The sequence below is a fragment of the Eucalyptus grandis genome, chromosome 3, assembly GCF_016545825.1.
Source record: "Eucalyptus grandis isolate ANBG69807.140 chromosome 3, ASM1654582v1, whole genome shotgun sequence".
In the NCBI taxonomy this organism is placed as follows: Eukaryota; Viridiplantae; Streptophyta; class Magnoliopsida; order Myrtales; family Myrtaceae; genus Eucalyptus; species Eucalyptus grandis.
In genome coordinates this window covers 10704711-10718700 of record NC_052614.1, presented here as the reverse complement: position 1 = coordinate 10718700, position 13990 = coordinate 10704711, and the positions used below count along the sequence as shown (strand labels likewise).

At 37.7% G+C, this 13990-nt stretch overlaps 1 protein-coding gene across 1 annotated transcript; it reads right to left on the bottom strand.

Annotated features, from left to right (window-relative positions):
• Positions 1–1021: 1021 nt before the first annotated feature.
• On the bottom strand, positions 1022–2632 carry LOC104439025 (1-aminocyclopropane-1-carboxylate synthase 7-like). Its single transcript, XM_010052157.3, has 4 exons — positions 2612–2632; positions 2371–2499; positions 2116–2276; positions 1022–1988 (listed from the first exon to the last, which is right to left on the bottom strand). The coding sequence occupies exons 1-4, from the start codon at positions 2630–2632 to the stop codon at positions 1136–1138; spliced, it is 1164 nt and encodes a 387-aa protein (XP_010050459.2). The 3' UTR covers positions 1022–1135.
• Positions 2633–13990: the final 11358 nt, after the last annotated feature.

Genomic DNA, 13990 nt, shown 5'->3' with positions numbered 1-13990 from the left:
CTTAGTGTTGTCAGTAGAGTCCATCCATTGATGTTGATGCCCTCACTTTCAAGAACTTAACACCAACATCAGGGTTGCGTGTGACCGGATGAAATGAGTTGGTGCTCAGGAAGGCGTAGTGACACAACAACATCGTAAGAAAAGTAAAAAGAACGGTCTCGTATATATGTCAAATTTTGGGAATTGGTATATAAATGGATAAAGGAAGAAGTAAACAGGTTCTGAAAAGGAAGACAAAAGAAGCTCAGCTGCATTTATGGTTGTGTTAAATTTCATTCCTACTTTTTCTGCAGTTCAGACAACATTTTTGCGACCAATACTTTTCTTTATATTGATGGTTATTCTCCTAATATTTTAGTGAAACGAATAGAAATTTAGAAAGATTCTGGCTGGCCGGCACCCTTTCTCCAGTAAACCACAAGTAAAACGAGAACCTCGCATCTGTGTATTAAGTCACTCCATTCTAAAAAGATTCTTTGAGTTATTCGGCATAAAAGGGAACAAAACAAAAAAAAAAAGTTCATTTAGAAAGATAACAATGCTCCGGAAAGTCAATGCAATCAATGTCCTCTTTATACTTTGGAAAGACGCACAACATTGTCTCAACATTTACTTAATTGTTCTAAAATATTTGCAAAATGCAAATTAGCATCTTCAGCTCTTTTTATTTTTTGGGAGCTGGTTATGGCCTTCTAACTCATGAGATGCGAAATCACAAAGTGGAAAGTTCGGATCAGACAGAGGACGTGAAAATTAATCCAGTCAAATGCGTAACAAATCTGAGAACTGCAAGATTAGGTGACAACACTGAAGAGGACTTCCAAACAGCACTAATTCGATTTCAGATTGGGTTACAGGTGTTATTGTATAAGAACTTGCTTTTGAAGCAAGAAAACAGAAAAAAAAAAAAAAAAAAATTGCCGCCCAATCCTAGAATCGGGCAATTGATGCATACATGGTGTGTGAAGAACAACAACAATTGGAGTTACAAATGACACGGGTTTGGCTCCCCGACAAAAAATTGGACACGGTGCGGTATTTATACGTCTTACCCTTTATTTTTCTTCACTTGTATTAAAGAATGATCACTAATTTTGACGAGGACAAAAAGAAATATTTTCTACGTATATGTGTGTCAAGTTCTTCTTTGTTCCATGTACTTGTGTATCCTCTCAAGTGCAACTTCTAGTGTGTGCTCACTCATGTTGGCAAAGCACACCCTAAACCAACCTGGCTCTGAGCAGTGGCATGATGAACCTGGAGATATGTTAAGCTTCAGTTCATGAACCATGGTCCTCCAGAGATCCAATTCACCTTCTTTTGTGGGTTTCTCGAGAAGAGGGCTCAAGTTGATCCAGCAAAACAGCCCGGCGTTGCCCTTTAGGCACTCGATCCCGGCACTCCTCAGGCCCTCGATGATCCTCTCATACCGCTTCCTCAGCCTGGTGCGGTTGACCTCAATGTAGTTCTTTGTGAACTTCTTGTCAGACAGCATGCAGGCAAGAAGGTGTTGCGTTTGAGAAGAGATCAGTGTGAAGCTGGACATCCGTCTCGCTGTGGTCACAACCTCGTCATTGTATGAGTAAATTGTGCCAACTCGAAAACCCGGGAGGCCAAGGTCCTTGGAAAGACTGTAAACAATGTGGACCCGCTCGGAGCCCTTGTACTCACGTGCCTCGAGGACCTCAGCGACGCTCACGAACTCAGAGGACGAGAAGACAGATCCCGAGTAGATTTCATCGGAGACAAGGTGGATGTTCTTCCTCGTTATGAAGTCGAGGATGTCCTCCAGGACTGACCGGCTGATGGTCACGCCCAACGGGTTTGAAGGGTTGGTGATCAAGACTCCACTCACTCTGATGTTCATTGATTCTGCAAGCTCGTAGGCTGCTTCGAGAGCTGGAGTTGTGATCTGGAAATTGTTCGAACTATCACAGTTTATGGGCACGATATTCACACCGGTTCTCCACCTTAAGTCTCTGTCAAATCTGGAAAAAGAATTCCCAAATTAAGGGGCCTGGTTAGCTTAAGGTTGGAGTGCATATTGATGTAAGCCATTGACTTAAGCCACTTTGGCATTAGAATATTAGTGAGTCGGGAGAAGCCAATTTTTACCCAGGATAATAAGGAGTGGGGACCAGCCAAGCACTGCCGCGGTCGGCCAAAACGAAGGTCAATAGCTCATTAGCAGCAGTCGCTCCGGCGGTTAAGACTACTCGTCCAGGGTCGAATTTTGCCCTCCCGCCTCGGATTTCCTCCATGAAACTTGCCATCGCCTGCAGAATTATTTAGCTGTTTAATTCCTATTCTCACAGCTCAGCCACCTTGCTTTTCGCTGTTCCTAGGACTCGAGAGATTTTCAGTATGTACCTTTCGGAAAGTGGGAAGGCCATGGTAATCCTGAAACAAGGCATTCTCTCTGAACCCAGTAGCTCCTCTGCCCCAAAAAGATGCCTCTGGATGCGTCTCCAAGTACTCTTCAAGCAAGTCAAATGAGACCTGTATGAAAGAATCATTAGCCGTATGAATTACATGTGAATTATACTACCATATCAGACAATTCAAAGTTCAAAAACCATGGATGGTCTCTTCGATGCTGATGCATACTCACTTGGTTCTCAGCTAATCCCATTTGGATGACCCCAGAAGGATTGCTCGCCTCGTTGTAAGGGTTTCATCGTACGCTTTCCACCCGGCGAAGTACGGCGAGTTCTCGCCGTGTGTCTCGAAACTGCGATGCTTGACAGCTGGACGGAGGGAGCAGCCTCAATCTCTTTTGCCATTCGTGATAAGCTATTCAGATAATGATGCGAGTTTACTAGTTGATGTGATCCTCTTTGGTGTGTCTTGAGAATAGGATGCAACTGTGTGTGAGAGAGATTGGAGAGGAAGAAAAGAGCACTGTTTTTGGAATGAAGAGGAACTATTAAGTACCTCCCTTTATATAGGGAGGGAAGGGGTTTGACCAAAGGAAAAAGAGGATATTCTATCATTTTGCCTCACAGAAATTGGACGAAGGAAAGAGAACAGGGAAAAGAAATATTAATGATTGATTCTCTGGGCAAGCATGATCAAAGCTCATATGGTTTCAATCTCAAGTGACAACTGTTTGGCTCCTGTCATCTTTTTTCAAGAATTTTCTTTTTAATTATTATTTCTCTCTCAAAATCACCCAGAGATCCAATTTCGAGAACCAGTTTTTTTTTTTTTTTTTGGAAACCAGTTAGGTGGTTGATAAGGGTGTGGTGTTTAAAACACAAATATTTTATAATTAGAGGGAAATTACATAATGAATTTTTCTAAAAAGACACAGACTCAGTCTCTCTCTCCTCCCTTCCCCTTTGCCTCGTCCACTAGTGGCGGACCGAGCTGGGGAGAGGGAGCCGCCTTCTTGTATGATTGGTGCTGGGTGTAATTTTATACATATTATAGTTCTATAATATTCATATTAAAATTTTATAGCTCATCCCTCTTGAGAAAGTACTGAAATTTTTTTTGCCTTAAAAGGCTGTTGATTACTCTTTGGGCAGTTCCCTCTTCCCAATCTTTAATTTGTGAAACCATTGCTTGAAAAAATAAAAGAAAAAAAAAGTTAAAATTCCTCAAAAGCCCAAACCGTGCATGAAGGTGTAACATTCTAAATGCCTAATACAAGTGTATCAATATTTTTAAAGAGTGGTTGTGTTCTGATAGATTGAGAAAGATGCCGGTAATTGCACAAATCATCAAGATTCTCATTCTAACAATGTGGAGACAAACTAAAAGCTCTAGAAAGATATCACTACCCCACTTCCATGCACATTAATTGTTGGGATCGAGCAACAGAAGTCCAATATCTTCACGTCAGGAGATTGCCAAAAGGGAGCCTTAATCTAAGCCCGTCAATATATCCAATTGGATCCACCTTTACTCAAAAGCTTAAGCCAATGAGTTATGAACCAACTAGGATATATTAATTACTTTAAACCACATCAATTCTCTGATGTGGGATTTTTCTAATACAATTCACTTACGCGTGCATCTAACATTAATTACCTCTTGGTTCTTTAACAAGATTTGTGGCATTTTAGGGTTTTATGTGTGGTTGATATTATCAAGAACATTAGAAAATATTTGGGTTTTCCTGGGTATGCATTGTTTTAATGATGCAATGTCAAGATAGAAAAGATATATCTTTGATCTTGAATACCCTACTAGACCCAAAAAAAAAAAAAAAAAAAAATCCTCAATATCCTACAGACCTCATTTACATTACACATGTCCATAAATAGGTTAATGTGCAGAAGATGATGAAAATGGTTTTGTTGCATTATGAACAAAAAGGCTTACTGTCAGAATATTTGTCTCAGATTGAGTAGTTAGCGTGGATTCGATTTGCTGACCGACGGCAATAAACGACATGATTTCAGAGCAAAAAAGGGTGAAGCTTGAATTAGAAAATTGAAGGACAAAAGGAGATAAGAAATTAGATGCTTGTTCAAATCATGGACGTGCTGCTCAAGATCAAGAAAAGTTCCCTGTGCCAGAATTTCAACAGAAAGATTTGTGATGAATAGATTGCATTATTTAATGAGAAGGAAGAAAACGATCACATGGCCTTGGGTCGAGTCTACATGGTGCACAGTAGTGAGGACTAAACCAGAAATAAAAATAAAAAAGAACAAAAAGAGAGAGACTAAGTAGCACCAACACCGATGCATAACATGCAACACGTCATTTTTAAAAAAATTAGAGAATTTCGACACGTTGAGACATGTTGTATATTAAATGTATATTTTTATATACATAATAAATTATCATTTTTATGATTATTTCAATCAAATTAATTTGATTCAAATTCACAAATAAATAAATAATAAAAAAAGCTCACAATGAATTTACATTAAAAACATTAATTTACCATTTATTAATATCATTTATTGTTTCAATTTAACAAATTCAACTTCATTTCAATAATCTATAAAACTTAGAGGAAAAAAACAAGCAATTCACATTAGAACTCACGTGTCGGATGTGTTGAAAGAAAAGAAAAAAAAAAAAACTTAATAGGTGAATTATGTACCATCAAAAGTGAGAGTTAGAATAAAAGAGAATATTAGTTTTTTTTCTCTATTTATTATACACACACACACACACACACACATTTGACCTCTTATTTATTGAAAAATTTTAAAATTGACATCGTGAGCTAGAATTACGTGTTGGAAACTTGCATTTTAGAATTCCAACTCGATATTGAAGAGTGTCGAGAAAGTTGACCAGGTGTCGGATTTTTCAACACGTGTTGACTAAATGTTGGAGAATGTCCGAGAATATCGAACATGTGTCAGATTGTCTGAAATGACACGAAAGTTTCTGAAGAATGTTGGTACTTGAGAGACAAATCGGGATATTATAGGGCCTATTATTAAGAAAGTTTTGTAATAATCTGACTAGGAAGGACGAGATATAAAAAAATTTACGTGAAACCTTATAAATTACAGTTTGTATCTACTAAAAATTGCACCGAGCATCACCGGAGCGGCAGCTTGCATCATTGGATACGTAATTGTACGGGAGCAGCAGCCTCCGTCATTGGATACGTAATAAGCGCATGTTTCTCTATATTAACTTCAATTACATAACATCACTTAAACAAAAGTTGTTCCTCGGAAGAGAACCGACTGACGAGGTAACGGTCTGCAACCAACAAAGGCTGAATTTACCTCCTTTTTTTTGAAAAGATTATGTTCTGTTCGTAGATAAACTATGTTGGTGCGGTTAAAAAGTACAATTTTCTAATGGGGTTGTTCTCCGATTGACAACAATGGACCACACATCTCTCTGGCTGGTCATTGAATTGGCTATCAAGAATATTAATAAAATATTAAACTCATGTCCTCGAGCACCAGGGTTAACCTTAATAATCACAAATTTTCTATTACCAGCAAGAAGACTAGGAAGGGTCTCCATCATGGTCAAAGGGGTGATCACTTTAAGAAAGCAAAAGCAAAAGCAAAAGCAAAAGCAAAATTTTCTACTAAATCATCTGATCAAAACAAGAAAAACAAGATCAAGCCGTTATTAATTGCTCGGACCAGCCTCGAAACTACCCCATTTTGTTTATTCGGGTATGTCGGAATTGTGGGAACCGGGTAGATTATCTGCCAAACCGGAGGATTATCGACTTATAACCTCGTGCATTAGACAAGCGTGTGCTTGCACAAATTGGGTTATGTGATTAGGTGCCCACAGCAATCAGTACCTTAATCACTTGGAGAAAAAGGAATTGGCTAAAGTCTTAATTTTCTTCTACGTGGAATGGTGCCAACTGCTTAAAATGTAGCATGCGAAGGAAGTACCCTAGAAACTGGTGAGGAGCTCAAAATCCCCATTAATTTATCTTTCCCAGCCTGCAATAAAACAAGAGTACAACTGGAGCTGGCCTTTTCAGTATCCCTTTCGAGTTAGACATTAGACCTAGTTTAAGAAATCGGTTTGTACTACGATGGTCGGAAAAATTTCGTAAGGGTTTTCAGACAGCTCACTGTGTCAACGTCTGCTCTAGCGGAAGGGCCATCCTTGTCACTCGCCTGCTCAGCATTCGCACTACAGAATCTGCTTCCGATTTGTTCCTGTGTCGTCTCACTCGGCCGTCTTAGCTTGCATTCTTTGCCTAATTTACGGGTGATTCGAATGAAGCGGTCAAAGACTGATTTTCGTTTTTTTTTTTTTTTGGTGCTCATCTGGTGGCTTTTTGCATCACGCAAATAGAGACTGTTCTTCAATTAATAACATTAATTCGTACGATCATATTAACAAAAAAAAAAAAAAAAAAAAAAAAAGAGGGCATGAACATGCGTAGAAAGAGCCATTGCGTGTAGGCCATGTAATCAAGCATTCCACAATTTTGTGATATTACTGAGATGAAGGCGTCAAAATAGGCTAATTAGTGTGGCCCCTCACTGGTCAGGAATTTTCTAGGAAGATTTATGACCAATTGAAAAATTGCCACGTTGCAATCTTTAGAATAATCATCCGATCACGCCCTAGAGGGCTAGAAAATATTAAAGATAACTTTAAGAATGGTGTATGGATTCTGCACTTGGAGTAGGTCAGATATGAATCAACATAATCTAACTCTGACTTCACGTTATGGTATCTCATCTTACCTCAGAAGATACATGGCAGGACTCTATTCTTTACATTGAAGAACACCAATGATTCATTTTTCACGTAAATAATGAAGTATTCCATTATTATGTTCCTATATTTTAAATTGTAATATTTTTCTCAATTTCTCTTTGAATTTATTCCTTTCTAGGATTGGAATCTTTTTTCATTACTATCGACGGCACTGACCTAAAATGATATATTATTATTATTATTTTGTAGACTTGCCACGAAAACCCCAAAATCTCTCCCTGATCGTCGCGCCTCGCAGTTATTTTGCTCTCTTCTCGTTACCTCAAACTTGTCGTCCCAGCCCCTTCGTTGCCGCCCATCATAAGCTTCTCTCCCTCCCTCCCTCTGTGATATAGCCTCACACCTCAAACAATAAAAATAGGTTTGCAATCTCAATGGGATTATTAACTCCCATATTGTTAGAATCTGCTATCTCAAGGAAGATGTCAATTTTATCAAAAGGTATAGCCGATTCATTCAATTTAGTTGTATGCGTGTGCTCGCGCGCGAGTAGACAGGGAGATTGCCGACGTAGGCTAGTGGTGTAATGCAGCCAAGACAGGCTAAAGAGGTTGGCAGAGATGACAAATGACAATGGTGGGGGAGGCGGTGGGAAGATTAAATCTAGAAGATGCAATTTTTATTATGTCCATCCTTTATTTTTCTCGTAATTCAGGCGTATGAGCACGCGCATACAAAATCATAAGGTTAACTACCTAGAGGCTCACGGGACAACTTACTAGTCTCATGAACTAAATAATTTGGACATTTAGCCTATGTAGATGATTATGACTCAGAGCAATTTGCACCCAGTTGATAGGAATCCTTTCAAGAGAGTGAATAAAAGATGTTAATGTTTTGACCTTCCTAATCCATCTTTTAATCTTACCACTCCCGATATAAGCTAGTGAAAAAGTAAATTCAGTAAAGTGAATAATCACTCTATCTATTGTTCTTTTGTATTCTCTTTTTCTTTTTGCATTTTTCTTTGTGTATTTTTCATTTATTTGATAATCTATGGACAAGAGCGAAGAGTCCTGATCAACTCCCTAGCGGTGCATAAAATACAAATATGTGATTCACACTCGGTTGCTAAGAATTTGTTGCTTCTAGTTGCCGATTTAGAAATTCTATGATGGCTCAACTAACTATGCCAACTTAGAGTTTAGATTTTCCTTCTCATACTATTAAGACATGATACTATTGTCATATGAGTCTCGTATCAATGTGATGTCATCACCTAATAATTTTTGCCAACAGGCAACGGGACGCGGACGAAAGATTTGAACAAACCCTTGGCTAAGATGCGAATAAAAATTCTGGACATCAAACTGCATTCAAAAACTTTAATTACGCATCAGATCTTCCATTTTCTATCCTCCAAGTTTAAATAAATCTCGACGAGGGGAAAGCATTGAATTGCTTAATCATAGAACCACTTGTTTTGAAGAGATTTTGACATAATGGTACTCACAATTCTGATTCATATTGTCATCTATCGATACAGAATTTTCAAAATGATTCGTGAGGCAATCAAAGCCAGATTATATTATCTAGTTGAAATTAAAACATACTAGGATGAGGGTCCGAGCACAACACATTTCATGTTCAAGTCACAATGCCTTCCATCCACTTAGACTCATTTTAGGGGTCAAGTCATCATCTTATGGATGGAGTCTCACTCGATATATGTGAACATAATGTTTTGCACTCATTCATGAGACTTGGTTGAGCCAAAATGTTTGACGCCCTGCTTTATTAAAAAAACAAAAGAAAGAATTAAGGTCCATTCAAGAGGGTAATATACTAGGATTTTAAGATTTATGTAAATTGAAGCATGCGATATGAAGAATTTCTAATGTAATGTCACGACGTGTATGTCCTTGGTACCGACACGGTTGGAACAGTTCTTGCTAGGGCAAGGCGGTGCAACCCTTGCCCTAGCCATTTGAACAGGTAATAGATCTAATAATATCTTCTTTGTCTAGGAAATTTCTTAGCGGTCGATGTGAAGATTCTTAAATTAATATTTAAAAAGCACAAATGAGCGTCCTTTGTTTCAACTTTCTTTCATATTTGTATCATGGTTTATAAATTTCAGACTTGACCACCAATCGCATTTCAAGCCCATTCACAATAATTATCACAATCATTTTACAATTACCTTCTTGGAAATGATCGTTTCTAATAAATTCCCTTTTCTTTAAATTCTCTCTCTCTCTCTCTCTCTCTCTCTCTCTCTCTTCAACTTGTTCTTTTTGTTTTCTGCTTTTGTTTCCCTCTCCCTCATGATTAAAGGACCCAAAATGCAAATCTTAAATATGCGCCAAGAATTGCCTTTTCTCGAGAAGAATCTTGCACACATCAATCATGTCGTCACTCCTGTCTTTTGCATAGACCTAAAAATATGCTCATTGCTCATGTATTATACATGTATATGATTATGCAAATGTTCTAGTACGTGTCTACATGGTGAGATAAGTTTATCATATATATAATACAAGTATACACGCGCTATACGCGTCGAGTTCTGAGGGCGGCGCTAGCCCATTTCGTATATCCCATTTTTCTATTTCGATAATGATCTACAATGGAGCTGCATGTTACTTAAAATTGTGATCCAAGGACATCCACATAGGCCTTGGGGATAAGATTACTTTGTCAGACCTAATTCTTAATTTCTTTTGCGTTTGCGACTTAATTGGTACTTGTTTGTTTGTGTGTTTATTTTTCGTAGTTGGATATGTTTGATCTTGTTCTCCCCTTTCCTAATTTAAAAAGTGCAAAAGTCCAGCTTTTCCCAACCATGCAAAACTTTCCACGCGCTCTCAGTCCGCACCGGCCAGCTGACATTGGGACTCATGAAAGAGCGGAAAATGTTTAATGTTGTTGTTCGTGAAGTCAGAGTGGGAGATCTCACGATTTTTCTAACGCATGCTTTGACAATTAGAAGAAAAACAATATACTGGAGCTTAAAGTTGAGGCGTGACAAGGTAACTAATATCACGGGAAAGAGTGAATTAGTTACCATTTAGCATTGCGCAATGGCCGGCCCCCATCTTCTTACATTAGAATTGCAAATTCAACTTGTCACATGATATCATCCTTAATCGACCTAAGTCATATCCAAGGAATAGTCTTACCTTGATAGCTAAAGGTCACGCATGACAATGCAAAATTTTTGTTTCAGAAACAATTTTTCTATTCCAGACTTATTTCTAGAAGATAAATCTGTTTAATGATGCAATTTCATTTTTTCAAAACAGAAATGAGAAGTAATTTTTTTTTTTTATTTCTAGAATAAAAATGAGAAATAATAACTCCTATCATTACTTGTCCTCTCTACTAGTTGGCCACCCACTCGCCGTCCGCCATGGCTATCCGCCGCCGCCGCCGCCACCACCATCTGCAGCCCTTTGAGAGGGAGAAATTTTGACAATTGGAAGAAAAACCATATACTTTTCAAAAGGGAGCTTAAAGTTGAGGCGTGACAAGGTAACTAATGTCACAAGAAAGAGTGAATTAGTTGCCATTTAGCATCGCAAAATGGCCGGCCCCATCTTCTTACATCAGAATTGCAAATTCAACTTGTCACATGATATCATCCTTAATCGACCTAAGTCATATCCGAGGAATAGTCTTACCTTGATAGCTAAGGGCATGCATGACAATGTAAAATTTTTACTTCAGAAACAATTTTTCCATTTCAGACTTATTTCTGAAAGAGAAATCCGTTTGATGACGCAATTTTGTTTTTTCAAAACAAAAATGAGAAGTAATTTTTATTTATTTATTTCTGGAACAGAAATGAGAAATAATAACTCTTCTCATCTCTCATCCTCTCAACTAGTCGGCCACCCACCCACTATCTGCCATGGCTATCCATCGTCGTCGCCATCCATGGCCCTTTGAAAGGGAGAAATTTTGGCAATTGGAAGAAAAACCTTATACTTTTTAGAAGGCAGCTCAAAGTCAAGGCATGACGACTTAACTAATGTCATGGGAAAGAGTGAATTAGTTACCATTTAGCATCGCGGAATCACCGGCCCCATCTTCTTTCATTAGAATTTCAAATTCAACTTGTCACATGATATCATCCTTAATCGACCTAAGTCATATCTGAGGAATAGTCTTACCTTGATAGCTAAGGGCGCCCATGACAATGCAAAAAAAAAAATTCAGAAATTTTTTTTCTATTCCAAACTTATTTCTAGAAAAAAATATGCTTGATGACGCAATTTCGTTTTTTTTTCAAAACAGAAATGAGAAGTAATTTTTTTTTTCTGGAACATAATAAGAAATAATAATTCTTCTCATCACTGCGTCTTCTCTACTAGTTGGCCACCCACTCATTGTCTGCCATGGCTATTCACCACTGCCGCCATCTGCCGCCCCTCAGGAGGGAGAAATTTTGACAATTGGAAGAAAAACCATATACTTTTCAGAAGGGAGCTTAGAGTCAAGGCGTGACGAGGTAACTAATGTTACGGGAAAGAGTGAATTAGTTACCATCTAGCATCGTGGAATAGCCGGCCCCATCTTCTTACATAAGAATTTCAAATTCAACTTGTCCCATGATATCATCCTTAATCGACCTAAGCCATATCCGAGGAATAGTCTTACCTTGATAGCTAAGAGCACACATCACAATGCAAAATTTTTGTTTCAAAAACAAATTTTCTATTCCAAACTTATTTCTAGAAGAAAAATCCATTTGATAACGCAATTTCGTTTTTTCAAAATAGAAATGAGAAGTGATTTTTTTTATTTTTTTTATTTTTGAAATAGAAATGAGAAATAATAACTCTTCTCATCACTCGTCCTCTCTACTAGTCGGCCACCCACCCACTATCTACCATGGCTGTTCACCACCACTGCTATCTGCCACTCCTCGAGAAGGAAAAATTTTGTGTTGTTATCAAATGAAATTCTAGTCCAGAAGACCCTAATTAATTAATAAATTGACTCCCATTAAAACGAAATTCATTTGATTCAGATTATCTACCAATTCGACATAGATATAAGTTTTGCGTCGTTATCATACACGAATTTTTACTCATAAAATCATTTAGGAATAAAAATAGAAAAATCAATTTTTTAAAAAATCAATTTTTAGTTAGAATAGTTATTATTTGTGCCCTAACTAGTTTCTGAAGATTTCTTGAAGTACTTAAAGATAGTAGATACAATTATCATGACAAGCTAATGCCGTCTTGGAAATTGAGAAAAATGCATTTCAAGTATGTTCAGGCTAACAAATCATGGATTATGAGACAATTAAGGGTGTGTTTGATAACTATTATGTTCTCGAAAGCAATTTTCATTCAGAAATGGTTTTATGTGATTCTGTTTCCTAGATGAGTTTTTGAGCATTTGAAGACATTTGGAAACTATCTAAAATTTTTATTTTCGGAATAGAAATGCATTTAATACGATCCTTAAATTCTTTTTGTAACTTAGAATTTTTTAATTTTTTAATAATTTTATTACATTTTCTTTTCTTCTTCTTCTACTTCTTTTAGTCAATCGCCAGCCTCAACCATAGCTGATAACTAGCCTTGCAAGGGGCCGGTGACCTTTCGGCGAGGTCGTTGGCCATTGCTAAGGCCGATGATAAGTTAAAAGAAGAAGAAGAAGGAAAAAAATGTTTGATTCTAGATTGTTCCTGGGAATAAAGTAGCATTCTTTATTTATTTATTAATTCTGTTCCAAATCTATTTTCTAGAATAAAAAAATTACAAATGGATTTCTATTTTTTTATTCCGAGAAATAAAAGAATAAAATCAGACACTATTTGACATGTTAGGAGGTCCTAAGCATCTGACAAGCATTCTTTTAGGTACAATTTTGAATCAATATTTCACCCTAGCTTCACAAGCACCCGGTAACTCGTTTGTTAAAAAACTATCCCTACATAGAAACCCCTCTCGTCGAATTGAAAATTCAACTTGTCCTTGTGAATCACCCTCCAAAAACATCACCTTCAAGGAACCAAACGATTCAAAGGGCCACTTCCAAATTCGATGAAAGTGCCCCTCGTCGCTTATCCTCCCTCCCCAAGTCATCGAAGAGATCACGAGATTTTGTGAGCGGATGCGTCGTAGTAGGTGGATTAAGTGAGCTGTTATGAAAAGTACACACTATGCGAACGCATAATGATTCCATCATATTCAGAATTCCATCACATAATCTTCTTGGGCATGCTAGCTGTGAGCCTATTAAGAGGCAGCACACCCTTGAAAAGGCCATCTAAGGATAAACAATATACACTAAAATTAGATAAATGAGCATTCATCAAACTCATCAAACAAGCAAGAAATCATTAATTAAATCGACACTAACATAAGACATGAAGGCATCCTAGAAACTCACGAAAAGAGCCCCTTTTTGCTCATAGTGGATATGCCCAAGAAGTGTCCGAAGACCAAGCTCTGATCTCCTTATGGGTCAACTCTCGATCCAAAATGATGACGTGCTTGTCCAACCACTCGATGCGCATGTTGCCGGAGTGGTCAATTGCGTAAGGTTCCCCTCTTCCGCCGGTCCATGGAGAGAGAACCCTAAAAGAATAATCACCGCTAAATTTGAAAAGAAATATATGAAAATGAACTCTTCCAATGACATTATCCATTGGAGTTTATTGGAAATTTCATTATGAATGACCTAATCCGCAAAATCACATCTTGGTTTTCTTATTCGCCAAGCTCTTTCTTGACTAGTTCAAATCACGGTGCCTCGCTCGTTAGTAGAGAAGATGGGTTTTAACATGTTTGAAGCGGAAATTAGACCTAACCTTGCGGCCCTCTATACCTATGAAGAAGCATAT